General features: G+C 45.9%; 1 protein-coding gene across 2 annotated transcripts; it reads right to left on the minus strand.

Annotated features, from left to right (window-relative positions):
- Positions 1 to 4,411: 4,411 nt before the first annotated feature.
- Positions 4,412 to 24,526, minus strand: JDP2 (Jun dimerization protein 2). 2 transcript variants are annotated; one of them, XM_083738661.1, is made up of 4 exons: positions 23,892 to 24,526; positions 12,270 to 12,493; positions 7,363 to 7,467; positions 4,412 to 5,533 (listed from the first exon to the last, which is right to left on the minus strand). In XM_083738661.1, the coding sequence occupies exons 2-4, from the start codon at positions 12,468 to 12,470 to the stop codon at positions 5,348 to 5,350; spliced, it is 492 nt and encodes a 163-aa protein (XP_083594787.1). In that variant the 5' UTR covers positions 12,471 to 12,493; positions 23,892 to 24,526; the 3' UTR covers positions 4,412 to 5,347. The 2 variants fall into 2 exon arrangements, with proteins under 2 accessions (XP_083594787.1, XP_083594786.1); XM_083738660.1 differs by having other exon boundaries at positions 24,334 to 24,524.
- Between the last annotated feature and the right edge of the window lie 941 nt (positions 24,527 to 25,467).

A 25,467-nucleotide genomic window follows, 5' to 3' on the forward strand; every position in this document is an offset into this window, starting at 1 on the left:
AAGATTCTCCACAATAACACCTGCATTCTAGGTTGGTATTAAAGGCACAGGAGCAGGCCAGGAAAGAAAGGAAAATTAGCAACCTCTGAGATTATGAGTCTTTCTGCTATGAATGGTGGTTGGTTGGTTTATAACCTTTGCATTGTTTTGATTTGCTGGTCTAGTGCTCATTATTTGTGTTTTGGATTGTATAACTGGTTTGATGCATTTTTAAATGCATTTTTAATTTGTATTATGTACCACCTAAATAATTATACTGATGAATACATATACTGTATAACAGTACACACTGCTAACAAAAAGGCCCTCAAACTGATTAAGCACGGGACTAACACATGGCTCAATGATAGAGCACATGATTTGTGTATAGATTGCCTCAGATTCAATCCTGGCACCTCCAGTTAAATGGTCAGGCAACAAGCAATGGGAAATTCTTGAGAGCAATGGCCAGTCACAGAATGAACATAGGAAACTGCCTTGTTTTGAGGTCAGCTATTGATCATAGAACAGTTGTATAGTTGAGAGGCATCCCAGGGGTCATCTAGTCCAACCCACTGCAATGCAGGAATCCCAGCTAAAGCATCCATGGCCGATGGCCATCCAACCTCTGCTTAAAAGCCTCCAAGGAAGGAGAGTCCAAGAGAGTCTGCTCCACTGCCAAACAGCTCTTACTGCCAGAAAGTTCTTCCTGATGTTTAGTCAGAATCAGTTTGAAGAGAGTCAGCAGGGTGGGGGGAGGGGGGGCTTTTCAGTCCCATACTAAGAGACACGAAAGCTAAGACAAAGTATTATATCAGGCACCTTTTACGGGGGTTTTCCACACATGACACTAAAAGCCCTTTTGAGCTTCCTTGTCATTATTCATGTGGCTATATGAAAGCAGAATAGCAGGCCCAGCAAAGCCCCTCTGTGCCTTTGATTGCTTCATGACCACTGGCGTAGCGTGGGGGGCGAGTGGGGCCGGCCGCACCGGGCGCAACATCTGGGGGTTAGGGTTAGGGGGCGCAAATCCACAGGTTAGGGGGCGCAAATTACTTGCCTTGCCCCGGGTGCTGACAAACCACGCTATGCCACTGTCCCTGACCCCTGGCAATGGCCCACACTCAGTCTCTCGGACCCAATTATACAAAACACTACACCTGATGGGTTTCTGCCTGCCACACAGGACTTAAAGGCGTAAGGACTCTGCTTTGTGGTTTGGGGGTGGGAGTGATTTCACAACTGCAAAAACAAGAGCTCTTGTGGACCAAGGGCACGTGACTCCAGGGAAGGCCAGATCTATATGCTTCTTGGATGCCTGCAGAATAAGAGGGAGTGGCTTTCTGAAGTTGGTGACTTTGGCCAGGGATAGAACATAGCGGAGGCAAAGTGTTGCCGCCAGCATCCCTGGATGCCCGAACATGCTGTACCATCTGTAATACTACCAGTGCCTGGAATCACAGCTATAGTCAGGCACACTAACTAACCAAAAGTAGGGTTGCCAGCTTTTTTCCTGGAAAGGCTCTTTTACCACAAGCAGAAATGCAACAGCCTTTACCCCCACCTTCTGGATTCAGGGAGCATTGCTAAGTGTGGACCATGGGGCATAGTCCTCCAGTCTTTTTCTAGCTGGGTAATTCATTCAGGGAAATTTGAATTGGGTGGGTGATCTGGCTAGGATATCGGAGAAAATAAATCAAGGAGACAGGCTATCTGAAATATTGTGAATGGGGGCAACTGAAAGGGAATTGCGTTGAATGGTTCAGCTGAGGCTGATGGGAGTTGTAGTCCAACACATTTGGCAGGCAGCAGGTAGGCGGAGGAGACCCTCTTGCATTTGTTCTCCTCTATGGTAGTCCTTGAGAGAACACAGTCACCCAGAGACGGTGCTAGTTCTTTCTGATTTAATTCCAGTGGCAAAGACTCATCCCGAGAGCTCGTCCTCCTTCTCTCTGCTTCAGAGCTGCCAGAAAAGGAATGTTGGGAGCCAAGTTGGTGCTGAGGGCAGCAAGGAGCATCTAACTTAGTGGTTTGCCCACTCATAACACCTGGCACTGTAGCAACTGGCCCGGGCAGGAGAGCAAAAGTGGCAGCACTGGCAGGGGCCCAGTGCAGCTGTTCTTTGCCCTGTGATATGTCTAGCTCTGCTCAGGAACATGCCAGGCCCTGCCCTCTCAGCAGGGGCTACTAATTGGGAAGGACAGACGCCTCACGCACACAGCGCTTTAGCAGGAATTCGGAGGGCAACAACAGCTATTGTACAACAAGATTTTTTAAAAAAAGTATAGACGGACACAACAACTGGCTGTAATGTTTTTGTTCCTGTTCCGACAGTAGCAAAATTGCCGACAGTTTGGCAGAACAGGGCTTGCTTTGACTGGCAATGGTGGTGCTGAAGCCTCTTTATAGCCATGTGTCCCATTTCACCTTCCAGAGGGACGCAGGTGGCTCTGTGGTCTAAATCACTGAGCCTCTTGCCACTGGAAGCTCAGCAGTTTGAACCTGCACGATGGAGTGAGCTCCCGTTGCTTTGTCCCAGCTTCTGCCAACCTAGCAGTTTGAAAGCACACCAGTGCAAATAGATAAATAGGTACTGCTGCAGCAAGAAGGTAAACGGCATTTCTGTGTACTCTGGCATTCCTCACAGTGTCCCATTGCACCAGAAGCGGTTTAGTCATGCTGGCCACATGACCCGGAAAGCTGTCTGTGGCCAAACACCTGCTCCCTTGGCCTGAAAAACGAGATGAGCGCTGCACCCCATAGTCGCCTTTGACTGGACTTTTACCGTCCAGGGGTCCTTTACTTTTTACCTTTACTTTCACCTTCCAGAGCTTTATTCCAACTACCCTCATTCCAGGACGTTTAAGCAGCTACTGCAAAAGGCTTGGGCCTTCTCTGCAGGTGCCCCAGGACTGTGGCATGACCTCCCACACCAGCAAAGTGTTTATGAAGACCCTGCAAAGGGGTCAGTAGGGTCTCTGATTCATTAATTCCAGAGGAATTGCCCTGTTTTGAGTTTCTAGCTGGAATAATGTATGAGTCTCCAGCAGCTTCAAAGACAGAAAATAATTATGGCATAAGGATGGGGAACCTATGGCCTTCTAGGTGTTGCTGAATCACATCTCCCATCAACCTGACCATCTACTGTAGGATCTGGGGCTGATGGGATTTGGGAGTCAAACAGAAGCTGGAGGGCCACTGGTTCCTCATACCTGGGAGTAAGAAAACACTGGACAGTGAGGGCAGATGGAACTGAAATACAAAAAACAAGTCTGGAACCAGGTTAAAGCTATCTTTCCCCTTTTATATGCCTACTAACTGAAAATTGCTAGCCAGCTGATGACACAGACTCCAGTCCACAAAAGCGAGCCTTGTTCCGTAGTAAATGTGCAAGTTTCTAAAGGGCTACAAGATTCTCTCTTGGACTATTACGAACAATGGAACACTTGACAATGTAGAAGGCAAAAGGCATTGTGTTGCTTGTGTCCTTCTGGAATTTAACTTGCATTTGGTATAGGTTATATGAATTGTTTTGCTGCCAGTTCCCATGAGTACTAGGAAAGCAGGCTAGAAGTATTTAAAATAAAGAAGCATCAGCTTTGCTTTGCACATGATAAAGCAGATTTACACAGGAGGAGAAAGAGCCACATGCACCATCCTGTGTGAAAAATGAAATTAAGGAACCGTTTCTTTTGCCACAATTAGTATTCTGGAAACCACTTCCACACTGCAGCCTCCAAACTTGTTTAATTGTAGTAAATGGGCACCAGTGTGCTTTTCACACACATGACAGGTGTACACTTTCCTTCCTACCTAGGAAGAAAGTATGACATGTGAGCTGCCCCCCTGTCTGCCTCCTGCTGAAGTGAGTCAAGCAGTCCCCACTCCCATACACAGTCACTTTCAGCTTTCCCTGGATTTAAATACATTTATTTATGCAGGTATAAATATAGGCATAGGTATAGCCAATGTGTAACTCCCATCATCCCTGTCCACTGGGGCTGGTGGGAGTGGATGGGCACTACCCTGGTACCCCCTGGCTAACATGTGCTTAAGGATGCAACAGCACCACTGAGATATGTAAACTGAGACTGATACTGATTTTTCCTTAGTAGCTGGTGTGACTGTGGCCGAAATTCCTCCCTCCTATATCAGAGGGGGAGCCATCTGAAGGGAGCACTTGAGACAAAGGGATGGCTGAGAGTGCCAGCTCACTTTTCAGCTCAGCGTTCCTTATCCCTCAAGTGAAGGACCCTACTCTTTGTAAGCCTCTAGTTCTTAGTGTCGCCACTGCTGCAAATGAGCTCCACCTGATTAGGGTCAGGCCATTCCGCCACCATCGACTGACTTCACAAAGTATACACAAAACCCTCACGTGCGATAAAACTAACGGGGCAAGATACTGAACAAAGCAGAAGGCATGAAAGGTGGGTAAGTAAAAGTTAACATTTACTGAGAGATACAGGACTGAGTATTATGAAGGAGGACATACATGGATGGACATGGCAGTGGAGCCCATGGGAAGGGCACAGGCCCATTTCCCAGCATGCCGAGGGAAAAGAAGGCCCGTTGCCGAACAAGTAACACAATGGAGATAACTGTGGCATATGTATTTTGTAACAAAGAGACCAGAATAACATACATTTCTATGGGATCACATCTAGTGATTATATAAATCCATATAGAGACTGCTGTATAAAAACAAAACTTTATAAAAATATAAAAAAGTGTAAAAATGTGCATTTTTTAAAAGCATGGCCTGGACAGCTGGGCTGTAAACATTATACTGAGGGTGTGCTTGTGGGGGCGCCTGCGCCACAGTGCCACAGGCAGGCCCAGCGATGAGGCAGGACTTGTGTCAAGTGTTTGCCGTTCTTGGTTTCTTTCTGGGGAGAGCACAGAGGGCAGAGGCAGGGTCCCAAAGGAGCAGAGGCTTGCGCAGCTCAGCCTGCTGCCAGCTTCCTCCTACCCTAGTTCTTACTAGTGTTCAAAACTTGTGTCCATGCTGATTGCCAACCAGGAGCTGTAGGGAGAGGGATGGCGGGGAAGCCACAGCGCCACCTCCCAGCAACACATTCCAGATTTGAGATGCTCTGCAATGGGTGGGGAGCTGGAAAATCTTCCTCCTCTGCAGCTGCCACGCCCCCTTGTGTTGAGCCTTACAACTGCAGCCACAGCTCCCCCTCTGAGCGTTTCTGTTGTGGTCGTTCTCCTCCATCCCCTCTATTTGGTTGGAGTGTGCAATCCCCAAGGAAGCTCACTGTGTTCTGGTTGCACCCATCTCTGGTGCACAGTCCTTCGTACAGTACATGGAAGAGAGGCGCTCCAAGGTCCCCGGTTTTTGTCTTTTTTTGGCCCACTGGGCCCCTCACTTCTTCTCCAGCTGCTCGAGCAGCGGGTTGGCCTCGTTCTCTGGGGTTTTGACACTGTCTGTCCGCACAATGCAGGTGGGGCGGTGGCGGTTCAGCATCAGGATCAGCTGCTGCCTCTCTTGTTTCAGCTCCTCGATCTGGGCCTTCAGCTCGGCATTCATGAGCTCCAGGCGTTCAGATTCCTAAGCAGGAACCAGAGAGACAAGGGGGGTAAATATTTTTTTTAAAGTTGCTTGACCAATGCGTTCAGAAGCCCCAGCATCACCTGGAACACACACAACTGTCACATGCAGGGGTCCTCTCCAGCTTCCTTCTGTAGCAAATGGGAGCCGGTAGCCCTGCCAACATTGCTGGACTGCAGTTCCCATCAGCACCAGCCTACATGACCAATGATCACGGGTGAAGGGAGTTGTAGTCCAACAATGACTGCAGGACTGGACTTGTAAAAGGGTATTGGGAAATGATCCATAATGAATTGGAAAAGAATGTTTAAAAGTACTTCCACCTCCCCCCCCAAAACCCCAGAGTCCTTTCTGTTGGGGATAATTCAGACTGAAATTCCCAGGTGTTAAAAAAGGCTATTTATGTATGCTACAACTGCGGCCCATGTTTCGTTAGCCCAAAAATGGAAAACGAGCGAGGTCCCAACCAAAGAAGAATGGCAACTTAAGTTGGCAGAATATGCACAACTTGCAGATCTAACATAGAATAAGAGAACAAGAACAACATACGTTTAAAGAAAATTGGAAAACGTTCATTGAATATATGGGAAATAATTGTGTACAGCGAAAAACGCTGGCAGCATTAAGATAAATTCAACAGTGTAAATAAGTTTTGATGGATGCAATAATGGAATACTGATTGGTATAGTTCTTGTAAAATATGCAGGGATTTGTGATATGTAAAATGAACCATGGAAAGAGAAGAAGGGAAGCCATTGATATCTTAAGGATGTAAAATGAGTATTCTAAATTGTAGAACAAATAAATTAATAAAAATTATATATATATATATATATATAAATGATGACTGCAGGGCCACAGGTTCTCCACCTCTGCCTTACTGGATTCGTACCCTAGTTGTTCATTGTTCACACCTCACGCAGAGGAGTAAAACAAGAGCTTCCAACGAAATGGGATTTCCTCTTTAAAAGAAAATATGATGAAAATGATGTACAGATAGTATATCACTCCTGTTAAATTAGCAAAAATGTACAAAACTAGTAACAAATGTTGGAAATGCAAAGAAAAAGAGGGAACATTCTATCATATGTGGTGGGAATGCAAAAAGGTTAAATGCTTCTGGGAGATGATATATAATGAGTTGAAAAAAATGTTGAAATATACATTTACAAAGAAACCAGAAGCATTCTTATTGGGGATGGTGGGAAGTGAAATAAATAGAAAAGAATGTAAGCTTTTTTCATATGCAGTAACAGCAGCTAGAATACTTTTGGCCCAAAAATGGAAGCAAGAAGAATTGCCGACGATTGAAGAATGGAGGATGAAACTAATGGACTATGCAGAGTTAGACAAACTAATAGGAAGGATCCGAAACCGGCGGGACCAGAAATTTACCGAAGACTGGAGTAAATTTACGAATTATATGAAAAGTATTTGTGATGATCAGATTACATTTGTAGGTTTGGAAGAAGTTCTGTGAGGAGTATTGTTAGAAATATTGTAAAAATGGAAAAGGGGAGATGATACGTTAAGAGAGGTAAAGACAATATAAAATTAAGTAAAGCATAAAAAGTGGGTAAGACAGAAGATCATCAGAGGTGCTGATGGAAGTCCAATAAGATTGTTTTGTAATAATTTGTGTGGTATGTTTTATAATCTGTATGTTAAAATTAATAAAAATGTATTAAAAAAAAAAGAAATGGGATTTCCTCAAGATATTTTTACCCATTATAAAAGCATGCTCTGGGCAAGAAAATGAAACTGTGGAGAGGCGGAAGTCCTCGTGCTGGCAGTGAGAAAGAGAGGGGGGAGAGGAGGAATGTACTCACCCGCTGCAGAAACTCTGTCCTCTCCTTCTTCTTGTTCCGACACCGAGCAGCTGCTACCTTGTTCTTCTCTCGGCGCCTTTTCCTCCTTTCTTCTTCTTCATCTAGCTACAGGGAAAGGCACAGGCACACCATTACAACCAGACAAAAGAAGCAGAAAAGGCAATGCAACAGCCTCCTTGAAAGAAGCTCAGGACAAAACCTCGGTACACGCCTCTTGCATGTAGCTCTTTGGTTAAGTCCCAGTTCAGGCCTGCAGAACCCTAGCTATAAAACCACCAGGTCACCGTAGTCTTCCCAGGATTATCTGTTAGGAAAACAGATCAAGAAACAGATAAAAGTTCCTGGAAGCTTTAAAGAAGGTTCCAGAGTTTTCTTTAGTGTGTGGGAGCAGCACTCTTGGCTTGACCGGTGTCAGCTGGAGGTGCAAATAAAGGGAGGAAGTTGCACACTGCAATTCCAGGACAAGGAAAGCACACACACCCCCTGAGTTTACTGAGCTGGAGAGATATAGAAGGCATGTTTGTATATATTTGTAATACAAATGCTTGCGTGGCCAGTCAAGAAATAAAGACGCTCTTGACTGAGGTTCTTTGACTATGGCGACTGTTCTTGCCGTCTGCCTCCGGGGGAATTCTCTGCTATAAACAGTAAGAAGAGGTCTTCTCAAGGTGCCACCACACAAGCAGAAAGCACAGGCGAAGTGTGTGGGCAATAACCTCCATTACTATTTGCCCTCCCTTCCCGGCTGTGTCAGTGCTTACTACTGCTGGAGCCTTTCAACCTGCCTTCGCTCCTCTGCTGGCCAACGCAGTCAAAATCCTTTATCACTTTCTGTCTTACTGCATTTTTCTGCCAATGACCACCCTGACTTGTGGTGCAATCCCATTCATGTCCATGCAAAATGGAGTTTCCAGGTGCATGTGAATAGAATTGTAGCCTTGAGGCGCTTTGCCAAGATTGCAGCTTATAGCTGACTCTGGCCCTAGGTTTAATCTAGGAGGTGCACTGGCAGGAGCCAGCATAACATGTCCCACTAGTGCAGTGGGACTTGTACCCCTCTTCCCTGAGTGTGCCCCCCAAAAATTGGCTCTGGAGTGTCTCAAGAACCCCCAGGACAGCGCATGGGGGAGGGGGGGGGGAAATCCCATTTCATCGTTCTGTTGGGCAAGCTGACAGAATAAACAGAACAGTGTTGAATTCCTCTTTCCAAGAGTGGTTTCACATGGAGGCAAGCACATAACACTGACCTACTGAGCACAAAGTATTTTTTTAGATGTTGCATAATTTTGAATATTAGGGAAGGGATGGAAAACCTGTGGGCGTCCAGTTCCCATCTGCTTCAGCTACCATGACCCATGATCAGGGATGGAGGACCAGAGATTCCCCATCCCTGGGTGAGAAAGCCCATATATTTGCAATTCGTTTTCATTTCAGTTCCAACATTGGTACTCGTTATGCCTACCAGTGTGGTTGCTCAAGAGCGAACAGGCAAGATCCCCACTGGTCTTTTCAAAGGCTTTATTATTGGTCCAAAAACATTTACAGTGCAGAACGTCTCAATTTCACGTCTTGCTCAGTCACTAGCAGAATCTGAGAGTGAGCGGTCCTTAAACTTTCCCCAACAGAGTAATCTCTTGACCCCCATTCGACGCCTCCCCTCTCTGTGCGTAAACCTACTGCGCAGAGAGGGTGTGGCTAAAGGGGGACCTGCCTCCCCCCCGCTTTGCTCATGCACGATGTCTTGGCTCTCTCTTGCATCTTCCGAGCCCTGCATCCCTTCCCCACTAGAGGCAGGGCTTCCCTCCTCCGCGGTGGAAGTGCTGCTTCTCACGATCTTTGGAGGCTCCCTGTAACCGAGTTGCCCTTCCACCTCGGTACTTATAGCACTTGCTAATTCGTAAAGAAGTCTTAACCTCCGCTCCTGAACAAAACATCTATTTGTTATCCAAACTCTTGAGGAAAGAGCAAATTAATCTACCTTTTTCCCTCTGCTAATCAAAATAATCATAAATTACACTAACTGCAAAATAAATAATATTAATATTGTTTATTTTAAACTCTTTGCATCTCCAGCAGGCTAGTCCGAGCTTCCTGAATGGCATCAGTGAAGAGTGCCATCATCTGGGCTTCTTGTAGGCTTAGGGATGCTCTCTCCAGACTAGAGCATGGAGCCTTTCGGAACAACAGAAAGTATCCAAGGCTATCAAAAGATTAAGTGATTAAATTTAATTGGCTTAGAAGATAGATTAAATACAAACTACACCATTACCCAAATCCTCAATGCGTGTGCCATTTTGAGGATAACAGAAGAAATGAAAGCTCTCTCGAGGGTGAGAAAACTTATAGTTGCATAAATAAAAGTCATCACTAATTACATGAAAGAAATACCAACCCTCATCTTTTTATAATAACTTACAGATGTTAGGAGGGAGATTGGGGGTGGGGCTGAAACTAAAAAGACCACCAGCTTGACTAATTAATGGTTAAGCTTGACTAATAATGCAAGCCTATGCGCACTTACTTGTGAGTAAGTTCCACTGAATGGCATAGGAATTACATATATAAGATTATCTACAGGGCCATTTTATTACAGTGGTACCTCAGGTTAAGTACTTAATTCGTTCCGGATGTCCGCTCTTAACCTGAAACTGTTCTTAACCTGAGACACCACTTTAGCTAATGGGGCCTCCTGCTGCCGTTGCGCTGCCGCCGCACGATTTCTATTCTCATCCTGAAGCAAAGTTCTTAACCCGAGGTACTATTTCTGAATTAGCGGAGTCTGTAACCTGAAGCATCTGTAACTTGAAGCATCTGTAACCCGAGGTACCACTATATACACATCCTACTCTTCCTCCAAGAAGCTTATGGCAACATGTATGGTCCTCCCTCTTTTGTCCTCAAAACAACCCTGTGGGGTAGGTTAGGCTGAGATATACATGACTGGCTGAGGCTCACCAAGTGAACTTAATAGCTGAGAGGAATAGATAGGCCTGAAGCACATCTAAAGAACATGGGTCTCAGTTCCTCAAGTTCAAGCCACTAATCACTCTGCCACTCTGCTGGTTCCCTCTAGAGCTATTCCTACTACTAGCTTGCTGTCTGAGGAGTTAGTAGAGGTGGTGAGATTTGAATTGGGACTTCCAGGCTCACAGCTCATACAGTGGTGCCTCGCAAGACGAAAAGAATCCATTCCGCGAGTCTCTTCGTCTTGCGGTTTTTTCGTCTTGTGAAGCAAGCCCATTAGCAGCTTAGTGGCTTAGCGCTATTAGCGGCTTAGCGGGTTTAGCGGATCAGCTGATAAGCGGCTTAGGAAAAGGGGGGGGGGAGGAAAAAACCCCTGCAGGAACTCACAAGACATTTTCGTCTTGCGAAGCAAGCCCATAGGAAATTCGTTTTGCGAAGCACCTCCAAAACGGAAAACCCTTTCGTCTAGCGGGTTTTCCATCTTGCGAGGCATTCGTCTTGCAGGGCACCACTGTACTCTTGGCTGTGACATTAGCTCTTTAGTGATTAAGCATTTGTTGACCAATCTGACAATTAATTGCAGAAAGCTGGTAGGATAGACCAATATTTCCTTAAAGCAGTTTTGCAATTTCTTGAGAAAGAGGCTGGCTATGTTTGGATGCAACATTAAACCATAAATCACGGTTAAGCAAATTAGGCTCTGCATGCAGCTCAAGCTCTTCTGCTTACTCTTCCCTTTCTCCAGAAGAGAAAGAAACCATGCCTGGCTCCACATTATCGTCAGGCTAACCACAATCTGAAACCAAGGTTTGTTCTTGGCTCTATGGTGGTGCTTTGCTGGAAGAAACAAACCAATTAAGACGTGGCACCAAGCCAGCCAATCCAGGGCTTGTTTCCCTGCTTGATCCATGGTTTGTTTCCCCACTCGACTTAGGGAGAAGTGAAGTGTGAACTGAATGCACAAGCCTGCAGCCTGGACACACACTAATTTGCTTAACCACAACTTCTGGCTTCTGAACGCAGCCAATGTACGGACCCAAACACACTGAACATAAAATGCAAGGTTGTATTTTAATAGGTTCACAAGTCCCTTTGGGACAAGCCCCTGCCCCCCACGTTCCCTGTGGCTTTTCATTCATACAAAATTAAGGCCATGTTCATACCACACATTTAAAGCACTATGACACCACTTTAAACAGTCATGGCTTCCCTCAAAGAATTCTGGGAGCTGTAGTTTGCTAAGGGTACTGAGAGGAGACCCCTATTCTCCTCCCAGAGCTACAATTCACAGAGCTCTCTGGGAAGAAGGATTGATTGTTAAACCAACAAGTTCATTAATCAGTTGGTTGTTAGCAGGGAGTGGTAGTCAGATGAATGTAAGGTAGCCTTTCTAATGTTTATCCAGGATGGGGATAAGACGGAAATTGTAGCCAGGTTTCTGCAGCACGCAATGAGGATCCGTGAATGTTATACAAGAGTATTTTAAATGTTAGATGCCGATTTTGCCAAGTGATTTTATTGCACTGAACCTTTAGGAATTTTGTCTATATGCCAATCAAGGTTTAAGATGGAGATGAGTACAATTTAAAAAGTAAACATCATAAAATTCATAGCTTCTTATATAAAAAGAACAGTCAGTATAAAAACAGCAATCAGTAGTGCCCCAGTTTCCAATGGCCGATACCTCAACAACAACAACAAGGAAAAAAAGAAAGGTTCAACAAAACTAGAGGTGTGCAGCACACACACATGCCCAAAATCAGCAGCTATGTTTGTTTTCAAAGTTGTACTAGGGGCTAGAGTTACAGTTCATGGTAGCTGACTTGTTCGATTCTCATTTTGGTGGGTATGGAAAGGCCTGTGAACACCATTCCTTATGGACAGCACAAAGGAATTAGCATACAGAAACAGATGGCACCTGACAGGCCCTTTTTGAAACTCACCTCACTTTTCACTGGCTGAGGCCTCTTGCCCAGTTTAACCTCCAAGAAATGTAGTGGCGAAATCATGGCCCCGATGTTGCGAATGTCAGCATACTTCAGCTCTTCCGCTGTCAAGGTGGCACCAGGCAGCCCTGTTAAGGGGCCAAGGCCAGGCAGAGCGCCAGCTGTGAGGGATGGATCTGGAATCTGCCCGGGCATCATAGCAGGCTATGCAATCCCACAGCCTGGAGAAGAGAAAGAGAAAACCACACATCACTATGGGAATCTGAGCAATGACAATCCAAAAAGGCAAAACAAATCATTCTGAAATCTTAAGGAAAGAGAGTGTAGATGAGGAACATGATTTGTCTGTCTCTGTTTAACTATCTCGTCTCAGGAAATCCAAACTATACCACATTGGAATCCTTGCGCACAATGTGGCAGAGACATCTTCCTAGAATGTCACCCAGAGACTTCGGAGGAAAATCAAGGCTAGAGAACCTTTGGCATTGATGAACTACAACTCCCATCCTCCCTAGCCATTGGCCATGTTTGTTGGAGCTGATGGGAGTTGTAGCTCAGCAACATTTTGGAGGACCAAAGATTCCCCACCCCTGATCCAGAGGAACATGAAGAATTCTTACCTGCTTCACAGGGAAATAGCTATAAAAAGAAGACATTCTATCAAGGAGCCAGGTTGACCCAGATAATCTAACATGCAAAGTCATGATAATTAGATATTTGCATATGTTTACGTAATACGAGAAGCCTTTATCACTGCTAAGTAAAGGGTGAAGAAGGTCAGTGGACAGAAAAAGAGGTAATTATTGACTCCTATGCCAAAGGGCAATAAAAGCAGCTTTATTAAGTTAACGCTTTAACAGACAGGAGGCAATGATTATCTAATGCAGGACTCAGCAATAATTATGAGCTTAAGGAGGAAGGCAGAATGGCAAGAAAGAAGTTAGCCAGTTAGTTACACAGATTGCTTAAGACTAGGAAGTAGTGCGTCTCTCTAGATAAAACCTGTAAGACAAATGATCAACCTGAATGCAAATGGTAAATATAAGGGCGTCACCACAGAAACAAACAAACATCCTTCCCATATCCTATTTGGTTATGTTGCTGAGAGCAGCCCGCCACAGGAAGATTAGTGATAATTTCTCACAAAATACCACCTTAGATAACTTAGGCTAAAAACCTACAACGAAAACAGGAAGTAAAATAAAAATTAACTTCATGGCTAGGAATAGTGATTCTACTCAGAGACTGAAAAAAGGCACAAAGAATTCACCTGCGACCACAATCTCCATATGAGAAAATGAAAGGAAACAACTAACTAACTTTCCATATGGAGTGAAAGTTAAGAAAAACAGAGTGATGTGTTTTCTTCTTTAGAGAGAAGAAAATTAGTCTGAAATTAAGATAGGAGGCCTGCTGACTGGCCGAAAGCATCGCAGGATCTACTTGATAAAAATTAATTGCCATTAATACTATTTGATGTGACTGAGAATGCATGCAACACTTTCTAAAGAACATAGAAGAGATAAGAAAAGTCAAATTTTAAGGGTTGCCACTGGGCACTACGTATAAATAACATTTCATAGAACCTCAGAACACCGGGCAGAATCCAGCAAAAAATTAAGCACACTGATATGCCATTAGTTTCAATACAGCTCAGGTCAACATACCTCCAGAGTTAAGTACACAAACAACATAATTCTGTTTACTGGAAATAATGAGCAACTAGGTACTTAAAAGATTTGGGGCACAGGCCCATAAAGTACAAAATTGCAAATGCAAATTTAGAAATAATTACTGGAACTGAAATTTTCACAGAAGGCAAACCAAACCTGTCTATCCAATTAACCTCAAATCAAGTATTTTTTATCAATGAATTTTCAACCCAACACCCCAAATCAGTAGCTCCTTTTCAATTACAATTTACAATGATTACAAACAGGTTTGAGGAAAAATGCAGGGTGGATGATAGAAGTAATCAAAGCCTCTTCACAAACACACTAGTCTAAAAATGGCTTTTACGCCAAAATGGAGATTCAAAAAGTTTGACAGCACGCTAATCAAAGTTAAATAAGCCAAGGTCCAATCAGGGGGTTGGGGTCCAACCCTAATTAATCACTTACACAGATCCAACTCCAAAGTTCAATCAATTCCCCTGCAGTTAATTACCCCCATTCAATCTTCATTAACCCTATTAATTAAATTCCAAATAAAACAAAGCAATTGTACAATTCTGTTTGAACGGGGGATTTCTTACTCTGAGATGAAGCTCAAGATGGTAGCCACCAGATGGTGGTGGTCTGTCATTTTTTAAATAAATAGTTAACTGAAGTGTCAGTAAACAGACTATTTCCAGAGTCACGTAAGTTGTAAATTTTTGAGACTCACTTTCTTTCTATGCTTGTAAGGTGTTTTAAACATTGTTTTTAACATTGCATTTTCATTGTTGTAACGTGCCCTGCTGCTATAGGATGGAGGGTGTGCAAATAAATAATAATAAGTTGATTGATTCATAGATCGTTTAAAATCAATACTTTATTGACTAAAAAGCTGTTATCAGTCACTAGATCTAACGCAGCTGTCTCAGCGCAATTCTCTGCATTCACGTCCCAGGGTGTTCAAATACAGCTTACTCCCAAGTACATGCAGGGGCGGCAGGCTTCCTATGAGATCTCATGAGATTTTGTGGAGATCTTGCAGGATCTCACCAGAAGCTGCTACCACTGTTTCACCTCGCTTCTCCATCAGCCACAGCAAGGGCACCCATGGGTGCGCTGTTCTGTGGGATTCTGCCATCTGAGGAGGCTGCCTCTGCTCGCCTCATGGGTGAGCTGGCCCTGAGTTTAGGATTATAGCCTCGGCTTCTTTTTATCAACCATGTTCATGATAAATACACTTTTGCCCTCTAGAAATCAGGCAATTACTAATTCTACAGACACCACCGTGGGTGTCATATTGCTGCCTTTCACATTTTGGAATAATCTTCGTATTCCCCAGAACACAAAGCCTAGCAATTTTTGAAGGGTTTTTTGGGGGGAGAGGGGTCCCCCACTTCCCCACATTTGTGTTCTTGTAGCCTTTGGGGAAACCTGCTACCTCTCTGATAGCAATCAAATTTGTCTTTATCCAGAATCGTGCAGGTGATATCCTCCCTCCCGTGTACTACTACATGCACAGTTTATAAACCCTGTCATTTCTCTCTCAACTCTATATATGAGATGTGTGCTTCTTGTATGGGATAACAGCGGCCAGAATCTTAGTAGCAAGAAATTGGAAAAATACAGGAATACCTAACATGGCAGATTGGTAAACCCTAATGGTAGAATACCTGCAGCTAGCAAAGACGAGACAAAGGATTAGAGGCCAAACAAAACAAATAGTCTATAAGGATTGGAGAATTTTTAAAGAATACTTTAAAAATTACGGTATAAAAGGAAACTTCTTGGCAGAATTAGACTGAACCTTGCATTGTATAAATATAAGTTTGTAGGGAAGTTAACAGAAACTATATAAGAAATACGTAACTGCGGTATAAGATAATCAAGAGATAAGTACAGCGAGACTAATTGGAAGTCATTTTTAATTTCTTGTTTTACAAGTTTTACAGTCGTTCACATCATTGGAAGTACAAAGGATGTTAGTTAGAAGAATTGTGTTGTTTCATATATTGCTACTGTCTGATTGTCAATTTATAGTTTATTTGATTGTATGTTTGCCTGTTTGCTTTCCTGGCATAAATTTATCTATTTTAAAATAATAAAGATATATACATTCAACAACAACAAAAAGAGATGTGTGCTTCTGTGGCGGCTAAGCGCACATATAGGGCACAGACTGGATTACGATGTTATAGGCTGGATACAGCTAGTGGGTCCTGCAAGCAAAAGCCCACACGAGGGTTTTGCAACAGGGCTTTCCCCCCAATTCTCCTCCTCCTGCCCCCTGCCAAATTGGCGGGGCGAGGTAGGTGGGTTGGAAAACCCCAGAACAGAGCCTGTGGGGCGGGGGGGGGGGGTAGGAGAGGGCAGAAGGCAGGGATGTTGACAGTAGGTGGAGCCAGAACCAATGGCAAGCAGAGCTAAACACAAAGACAGGCAAAGTCAACTAATTCTGGTTGTTCAAAAGGGCTCATTCAGATTTCCTTTAGCGCTGTGTTTTCCAGGCACAGGTATGCACTCTAAAGCTGTGTAGTGTGGTTTTTTTGTTGTCGTTTCCTGACGCTTTCCCTGGGAAAATCCACATTTTACCGTTGAATCAGAGCAAACGGCAATCCATAGGAAACCCTATTGCTGTTTACTTTGATTTAGTGGTGAAACACTGCTTTTCCCAGGGAAGGCACCGAGCCAAAAATCGGATATGGAGCTTTAAAGTGCAGGCCTGTGCCTAAAATCAAAGGGAAGTCTGGATGGGCCCTCATTTGACTAGTTTTGCCCCAATCCTCCTCTCAGCCAAGTTCTACAAAAGCAACATGGAGGCCAAGGAGGCAAGGGGGACGGGGGTTGGCTGAGCTTAGTGGGGCAGTGCCCCACTTGCCCAACAGGCCCGTCTCCATTGAGGAGTCTTCCTTTATGCTCCCTCAGGACAGAACTGTGCTGTTTTACGCTTAGCATTCTGGGAAATGCCTGGGAAAAATGAGATGCCATGTTAGCGAAATCAGGAGGAGATATGATTTGCAGTAAGCTAACCTTTCCACTAGAAAGTAAGACGAGGTGAGAAAACGCTGAACTTGAATTCTGGGCCTGTTCAAAACTCCTTAGACACATTGTTAACATCTCACATTCCTTACAGAAAAACTTGCACAAATTAGGGAGTGGGGGGGGGGTGAATATGACCAGGGTCTCAGCTACATTGGTCAAAAACAGTGTTTTGAATGAGTTATAAACATGCAACACCAGATGGTGCTGGAGAGCAAAAAAAAAAAGCTGTGGTTTTCCATAGCGTGTTTTTATCTTTTGTTATAACGATTTAATTTCTGACTTATTTATAGCAGGCTTTTCCTGTGTGTAGACCCACCCAAGGTTTCAGGGCATTTTTGTAATCTAGAAACATCAAGCCTTTAATTAATTATGTGGTAAAACATGGAAGGGGGCTGGAATGCATGTGTGACTCTTTCCTGCCAGCTGAAATGCAGGGCCTGCTACCTGTAGAGGGAAACTGAGAATCTTGATTTGCCTCAGATGTCTGTTCACTTTCGCTAGGTTGGCAAGAGCAACACACACACAATCTCACAACCTGCCATATTGGCAATTTTAAATAACTAAAAAGAAATTAAAATGTGTGGGGAAAAGAAAATCTGGCCATAAAGGTGGTCCAAAGTTAATTCACAGTCCATTGCTTCTGCCATATGGTAGGCAGTTATTAAGATTAGCCCACTTACATCTTGGTTTGTATAGCATGAAGCCTGCTAAGGACAGTAGGAAAGTGTCATCTATCAGGCCAGACTAGCTGTCCATCTTGCCTGCTTGTGACCGCAACAGCTCTCTAGGATCTGAAGGAAAGGAAGGTCTTTCACGTCACCTGCTAGTCAGGGCCGGCTCAATACATTCTGTCACCTGAGGCAAATCACAAAATGGCGCCCCTCTCCCTGCCAGGAAAGAAGCAGTAAGTGAAGAGCAACATAGGGAACAAGGAGGGAATAAAAATTGGCATCAGGATCTGCTGTCCCTGTTGATTCTGCCGCCTGAGGTGGTTCCCTCACCATGCCTCATGGGTGGGTCAGCTCTGCTGCCAGCCGATCCTTTTAAAGGTGATGCCCAGGATTGCAGCTGGTTTCTCCTAACAGCAAGGCATGTGTTCTACCACATATTCAGTGACAAAGCACCTTCTTTGCAAGCAAAAGGTCTCAAAAGTTCAATCCCCAGCAGCTCCAGGTAGGATTGGGAAAGATTCCTGTCTGAAAACTTGGAGAACGACTGCCAGTCAGTGTTGACAATACAGAACTAGATGGACTCGGTATAATGGCAGCTTTCTACGCAATCCCTATGGGATGGCAGCTGATTTAAAGCACATCTGAAGCCTGCCTGTGCTTTTCTTACCATAACTGCCTTTTAAAAGCTCTCCATGAGGCCCTGGATTCCAGAATGCATTCCTGCTGTGGAAATGCCATTTTAAAAAGTGGTTTTGAATGGAAATACCGAGGCGGGTTCACCTCATGCCTTCCTTTCAGTTGTGTCCCTCTCCACCTTTATAGCAACCTGGCAGCAGATTCCTTTCTGACACATGGACCTCCTGTGGCTGTCATGTCTATTTTGGCCCCAAGAGGATCAACACACACACCTCTGATAGAAAAGCCCATTTTGGAGGCAACAAGTCTTTTAATAGAGTATTGCCCACAAATAGAATCATCTGGAGGCAGAAAAATACGAGTATCCCCTTTCCAGGTTAGAATTTATTCTGGAAGTGAATGGTAACTTTTCCAGTGTGCGAGCAGAAAATTTTAATTTAAATACTCTCATATTTTTTTTAATGGCCTCTATTATTGTTGAATTATTAATGGTATTTTTATGCCACCCTTTCTCATAATTGAGCTCAGGGCAGATGGAACCTCAGAACCTCCAAGTCGCCTAAGTTTCAGAACAGATTTTGTTGCTCACCTTGCTAACTCAGGCCTAATTCATACTTACCTGGGCTTAGGAACCTGTCGCCCTCTAGATGAAAGTTGGGAGTTCAAAATCATCTGGATGGCCACAGGCTCTCCCATTCTACAGAACATTTTCACACATTGGAGCAGCAAGCACATATTCCCCCTATTGGAGCACATGCACGATCTCCCTCACCCCTCTTCTCTATTGGAAGAGAATGGTTGCACAAATGTCTGAAGCCACCAGAACCAGCCCTCCACATTGGCCAGGTCTATGTGTACAATGGAGGGGAGATCATGCCTGCCTGCAAAGAGGTGAGTGAGTGTTCTTCAAATTGGGGTCCTCAGCTGTTGTTGGACTACAACTCCCATCATCCCTAGCTAGCTGGACCAGTGGTCAGAAATGATGGGAGTTGTAGTCCAACAACAGCTGCAGACCCAAGTTTGAGAAATATTGATAGACCTTAGTTTACTTTTCAGTGTTTATCAACCACTTTCTACCTCATCTGCATCCAAAGAAGGAGATCCTTGCCTACCAAGCTTCATGCCAAATAAATTTGGGGTTGGCTCAGAGGTTTTCTGTTCGTTGCTAAGGCAGGGGTGGATACTTATAGCAGATTAGGAGCTGGAGCCAATATTCACTTTCAAGTTTACAGGCCTCAGACCCAACTGCAACATAAGGAAATGTGCTCATAGTACAGAAAGCCACCACTGTCACAAGAGACTAGAGCCCTGCGGGACTTGACATCTTTCGGCACGGCCTACAAGACAGAGCTGTTCCTCCCGGCCTTTGGCTTGGACTCAGTCTGACCCTTATGTTGCCCTCCCCTTATGGTCTTGCTCTATCGGCTACTTTTAAAATGAGACTGCATTTTAAATTGCATTTTAACCTGTATTATAAATTGGTTTATTTCTTCTTCTTCTCCCCCCCCCCCTTATGTTTTTACTGTGATTTTATTGGTGTTAGCTGCCCTGAGTCCGGCTCTGGCTGGGGAGGGCAGGGTATAAATAAAATTTATTATTATTATTATTAGATCAGGCCAATGGCCCATCTAATCCAGCATCCTGTTCTCACAGTGGCCAACCAGATGCCTGTGGGAAGCAGGATCTGAGTACAAGAGCCCTCTCCCCTCCTGTGGTTTCCAGCAACTGGTATTCAGAAGCATTACTGCATTATTGCCCAGCCCAGTCCAGCCATCATAGCTAGTTGCCATCAATCACCTTCTTCTGTCTAATCCTCTTTTAAAGCCATCTAAGTTGGTGGCCATGACTGGCTCCTGCAGAAGCGAGTTCCATAGTTTAACCTTGTGCTGTGTCAAGAAGTACTTTCTCGCATCTGCCTTGAAACTTCCAATGTTCAGCATCATTATTTCAACACCAGCAAATATACGAGTTCGGCCTAGGATGCCAGCAAAGGAGGGAGGAGGACAAAATCCTAGGGGTGGGGGGTGAGGGAGCACCAGGTTGTCTCTTCTGCAGGTAGTGCCATCTTACTTGAGCCAAGACCATTGTGATGCAGACCATCCTGCAAGGAGGAAGTTGCAAGCATTTGTGAAAGGGATGAGATATTCCCTGCGGGCAATAGCAGCATAAAATGTCAGAGGTTACAGGGCAAAAGGCAGCCAATTTGCATTTCATTTCTCCAGGAATTTCGTTAAACCCTCCAGTGCACGCCAAGTAATCCCCAGACAGCCAACTGTTGCCCCTCGCAAAAAAATAAAAGGGCGGATTTGGACTGCAAGCCCTATGTCCTGTCTCCCCCACCCACGCAAATGGGCATTTTAAACTGTCAGGAACTACACAAAGAATCTGACATCCTAACAACTGGTATCCCAGACGCCCCCACAGGCTCGCAGAGTCCCAGTGGAGATATTTGGCGAAAGCCTGCAGATAATTTTCATGCAGGCTTCAAGAAACAAGTTGAAAAATTCCTAGCCTGACTCAGTGAAGCATTTGTCTCTGCTAAGCTCTCCAAGCCCCAACACACACACGCACACACTGAGAGAGTTTGGCAGTGGTTGTGTTCCAGGGCTGGTAATACAAGCCATGAAGCAAGCTGCCAAGACAAGCAACAGAATGAGCCAGGCCCCATTTCATTGGCCACCATACGTTGCATATGGCCCTGGAACCAGCCAAGAGAGTGTTCTCACCCACCTTGAGGGCATAGGAGACCCTGTGTTTTCAAATACACCTCCACAGGGCCTTCATTAAAAGGAAAATGGAAACATAATGTGGCTCTTGCTTGCTCTTTTCTCTCTCCCTCTCTCTCTCTTGATATTTCTCCTTCCTCTCAATTTGATCTCCAACCTATTTCTCTACAACCAAAGGCAGAGAGTGGAGGAAAGAGAATGCTGCTGTATAGAGTGGAGCAGAGGATTGTGGCTTGAATTCCCACTTTATGCCCGACTGCTAAAGCGAGCTGAAGACTGCCTCTGCTTGCTTAAGTCTCAAGAGACTCCTTTCCTTTGCAGGTTTAAGAGAACTGGAAGAAGGAGGAACATCCATTGATCCATATTTGCAACACCTGGGTAGCAAAACTACAAGAGCTCAGACAGAGCAAAGATCAGTTCCTTTTGCATTATCACATTGCGCAGACCAATGAAGTGAAGAAGAAAGAAAGCTGTCTGCAGAAGAGAACCATCACTCCATGATGCAAAATAGAATGAAAATCCCTTGGTCCCAGTCATCAACAAAAAAACATACTGCAGTACTTAAGAGAGCCTCCCTCCAACCTCGTGCCCTCCAGATGGAACGACTGCACTCCCATCCTCTGACTATTGGCCATACTGGTCTGAGACGGATGGGAGCTGGAAGTCCAAGTCACCAGGCTAGGGAAGGTTGTCCTAAGCCCAAATTATGCACTTGTTATTATTTGCCATTTGTGGATCTGGGCCATATATTCATCTCAATGCATTCATCTCCATAATCATCAGCAAGACTGCTCTATGTGCATAAAAACCTTGCTGACTCAGACTCTCCTTTAAAGCGTAAGAAACAATTTCCTGGGTCATATCATAAGGCCCATCTAGTTCATTCAGTTTTTCTGTAGCAGCCAGTGAAACACTGACACAAAAAATTGGCTGTCCCAGGAAGATGTGCCTCATGCAAGTCTGCAAAACCATAACCTATATGCCCTCCTTAACATGCCAGAGAAGGCGTGGCTAAAGTAACAGACGTGCCCAAAGCCGTGAAACTTGCAATCTTGAGAAATTGCTTTTGTAGCTCCTCTAGGCAGCGCCTAATCCTACTGCCTCAGATTAAGTAGCAGCGGGGCATCCAAGGATGGCCCAGCCCCAGAGGCGAAACATCTACTCCCACTATCCATTCAGCTTCACACAGATAGGCAAATAGAGGGGGATGGCAGGAGCAGATAACAGGAACACATGACAACAGAACTGTACAGGAGAGCAGGCACTTCTACATTGTTCCTTATTATATGGTCAGTGTACATGACTTACCCTTCCTTATCTGCAGCCCCCTGGGCAAATTCAACATGCTCATTGTTTGAAGTCTTTCCCATACTGTTGTGGGAACAGAAAAGCCTCCACCAAGCCCATCAAAACTGTCCCTGCCTGTTGTAGCCAGCCTACAGAGCCCACCTTTATCGAAGGCTCCTGGGGGAACTGCTGGGGGAGTGAGGGCCTTGTGGGCTTCTCTGGCATCTCAGTAAAGAGTGTGGCTGGGGACAGGGCAGTCAAAACAGCAAAAAATGGGAAGGAAGGAGAGAGGTGAGAGATGTGGGGATGCAGAGGGGTGGGGAAAGAGGAGGGGCAGCAAAAGGTGACAGCAAATAAACTCTGCTTGTGCAGAATAAGAGAGGGTTCCCCATGTTAAGGGTGCAAAAGAGACAGGAGAGACAAAAAGGGATTAACAGCAAATATGTTAAAAAGAAAGCATTAAATACTTTTTTCTACTGTGTGGCTGTCTTCACTTAGTTAACATCAAGCAGCTCTTGAAGTAATCCAGGTTGCACCCACCAGTCACCTCTGACCTAGGGCACCTTATGCATGCATGTGCACATGATCAAGCATGCACACCCACACACCCCGTGCCCCCTTCTTGCAGCATACTCTAATCCAGGGATGAGGAGGTTTGATCCTCCACAGACTGGGCTACAGCACCCTTCATCCCTGGGCACTGATAAGACTTGGGAGTCAAACAACATCTGATTCTTAATCTCTGAGTTATGGGTTTGAGCCCCATATTGGGCAAAGATTCCTGCACTGCAGAGGGTTGGACTAGATGACCCTCGTGGTCCCTTCCAACTCTACAATTCGTTACAACGTGTGGAGGGCCAGTTTCCCTAGCCATGCTCCAGTCCAGCCTTTCCCAACCTGGTACCCTCCATACATTTTGGACCACAACTCCCATCATCTGGAGGGCTCCAGGTTGGGAAAGCCTGCTCCAATCTACCTACCGATTATTTTAAGATCCTCCTACATAGGCCTTGGTGCATCAAGTTTTATTAGTCTACCTTCAGGTCCTTTTCCAGCCCAAGATTCTGGGTCAAAATGAGGTGCTAGAAGAGCACCCCATTGGCACCCGAAGGAGAAGCCAGCAAGGGAGAAAACTTCCGACGGATCCTTGCGGTTCCTACACCAACATCCATGCTGTAATAACTCCGCATCAATTAATCCAGAGTAACTACAGCCCCGCGGTTCTGCCTTCAATCACGAAAGCCATCAGATCATGTTACAATAATTCCCCAATTGCCCCACAGAATGCCCTGGAGCTGCAAGGAAGTCCCGCTCTTTAGTCACCCGGACTATCAGAAGGGCAGGACGGCCAAAGGCTGTGGGGTAAGGCTCGCGCAATCCGGTAACGAAAGGACCCCGGCCGATGCGTAAAGGCTGCGAGCCCCGGGAGAAGCTTGCGCTCCACGCGCGCGCTGCGTTCCGGAGCAGAGGCAGGCCCAGCCGGATCAGCCCAAAGTCAGGTCCGAGGATGATCGCAGCCCTCGCGCGCGGCCAGCCCGGAGCACCGCCTCCGAGAGAGAGCTCCCGCGGTCCCGAACCCCCCGCCCGCCCCATCTCCGTACCCACCGAGCTGACGGCAAAGGTGCCCCCGGGGCCCGGCTGCAGCGGGAGGCGGGTTGCGCGCTCAGCTCCCCTGCAGCCGCCCAGCTCCGGGAGCGGCTGTCGGCCTGTCTCTGCAGGCCCGTCGTGCCGAGCGCAGTCCGGTCCCGGGAGGTGTCTCCGCGGCCCCGGGGACGCCTGGGCGGCTGCAGCCCCCGCCGCCGTCACTGCCAGTCGACTCTCTCCCTCGCCGTCCCTCCCGCAGGCTGTGTCGGACGGCTGGGTGGGTTGCATCAGCCCCAGTTATATAGCGGCCCCTGGGCTGCGGGGAGGGGTCGGGAATGCGGAACCGGCCGGGCTGCCAGCTCCAGACGTCAAGGTGGGAGGAGAAGAGGGGACCGCAGAGGAGGAGAGCGCAGGCCGGGGGGGCGGGACCACTTGCACGGGCAACGCGCGGAGGATCGCTCGCCTGTTCCCGCCGCCTCCGACTTTCCCCTTGCAGAAGACAAGAGGCCGGAATGGATCTCAGCCCCGGAACCCCTTTTCAGAGCCGGGGATCAGCGGCGCAGACGCAAGCCCAGGCATACATCATGCGAGTGGGCGACTCTGAGCATGTGCAGAATGCCCGCCTGCAACTTTTCGTTGCGTAACATAGCTGGGGAAAGGCGGCGAGAGGGCTTCCAGGTCAGAGGGCGTGACTTCCAGGCGGGCTTCAACCCCAGGATCTCCTTCCCTTTTTTTTAGAAAGAAAGCGCGGGGCTGGGGAAGGGGCGGCCGGGGAGCTTCACTAGTGGCTCATGGTGATGATGCAGCTCAAGTCTTGGTCTTCATGGTATGGATGACAGCACGGAGGTGGTTCACCTTCCAACCAGAAAGCACAACACGCAATTTTGAGCGCCAGTGTGATGCCAGGAGCCAAGGGATAGGAAAAAGATATATGTCCTACAGGGCATGTCCGAAGCAAGATGCTACACAGATCAGGGATAGGGAACCTGCCATCGTCCATCTATTGTTGGAGGTCAACTGCCAGTACGGCCAATGGTCAGGGATGATGGGAATTGTAGTCCAATGTCTGAACAGCTAGAGGTTCTGTACCCTGTTATAGATTATCCAGAGGTTAGCCTCACGGTGTGCTTGATAGCAAAGAAATCAGGAATCTGCAGCTGTTGGTTTTTTTAAAAAAAAGGTTTTGTTGAGTTTTAAACAAATAACTAACATGTATGTGAACAACCATGTAAAAGTTGAATATAGGAATCTGCAGTTCTGGTTCCATGTGTAGGCTAGTGGTAGGTCTCTGCACCTTTCAACACACTTTTAATATTGAACAGTCTACATGCATTAGGGGACTTGCAATGCGTTTAAATTTATGGTGACTTATCTCGAGAGCAAGCCTGCTGAATCAGGGCAAAGGCCCATCTTGGGCAGGCTGCTGTTCTCACAGTGGCCAACCAAATGCTGTGGAGCTCCTCACAATCCCTTGTAGTTTTAACCACCTTGAAGAACTTGGTATCATCAGTAAACTTGGCTGCCTCACTGCTCACCCTTAACTCTAGATCATTCATGAACAAGTTAAGAAGCAGGGATCCAATAATGATCCTTGGGA

Source organism: Podarcis gaigeae, assembly GCF_964106915.1.
Source record: "Podarcis gaigeae genome assembly, chromosome: 1".
NCBI lineage: Eukaryota > Metazoa > Chordata > Lepidosauria > Squamata > Lacertidae > Podarcis > Podarcis gaigeae.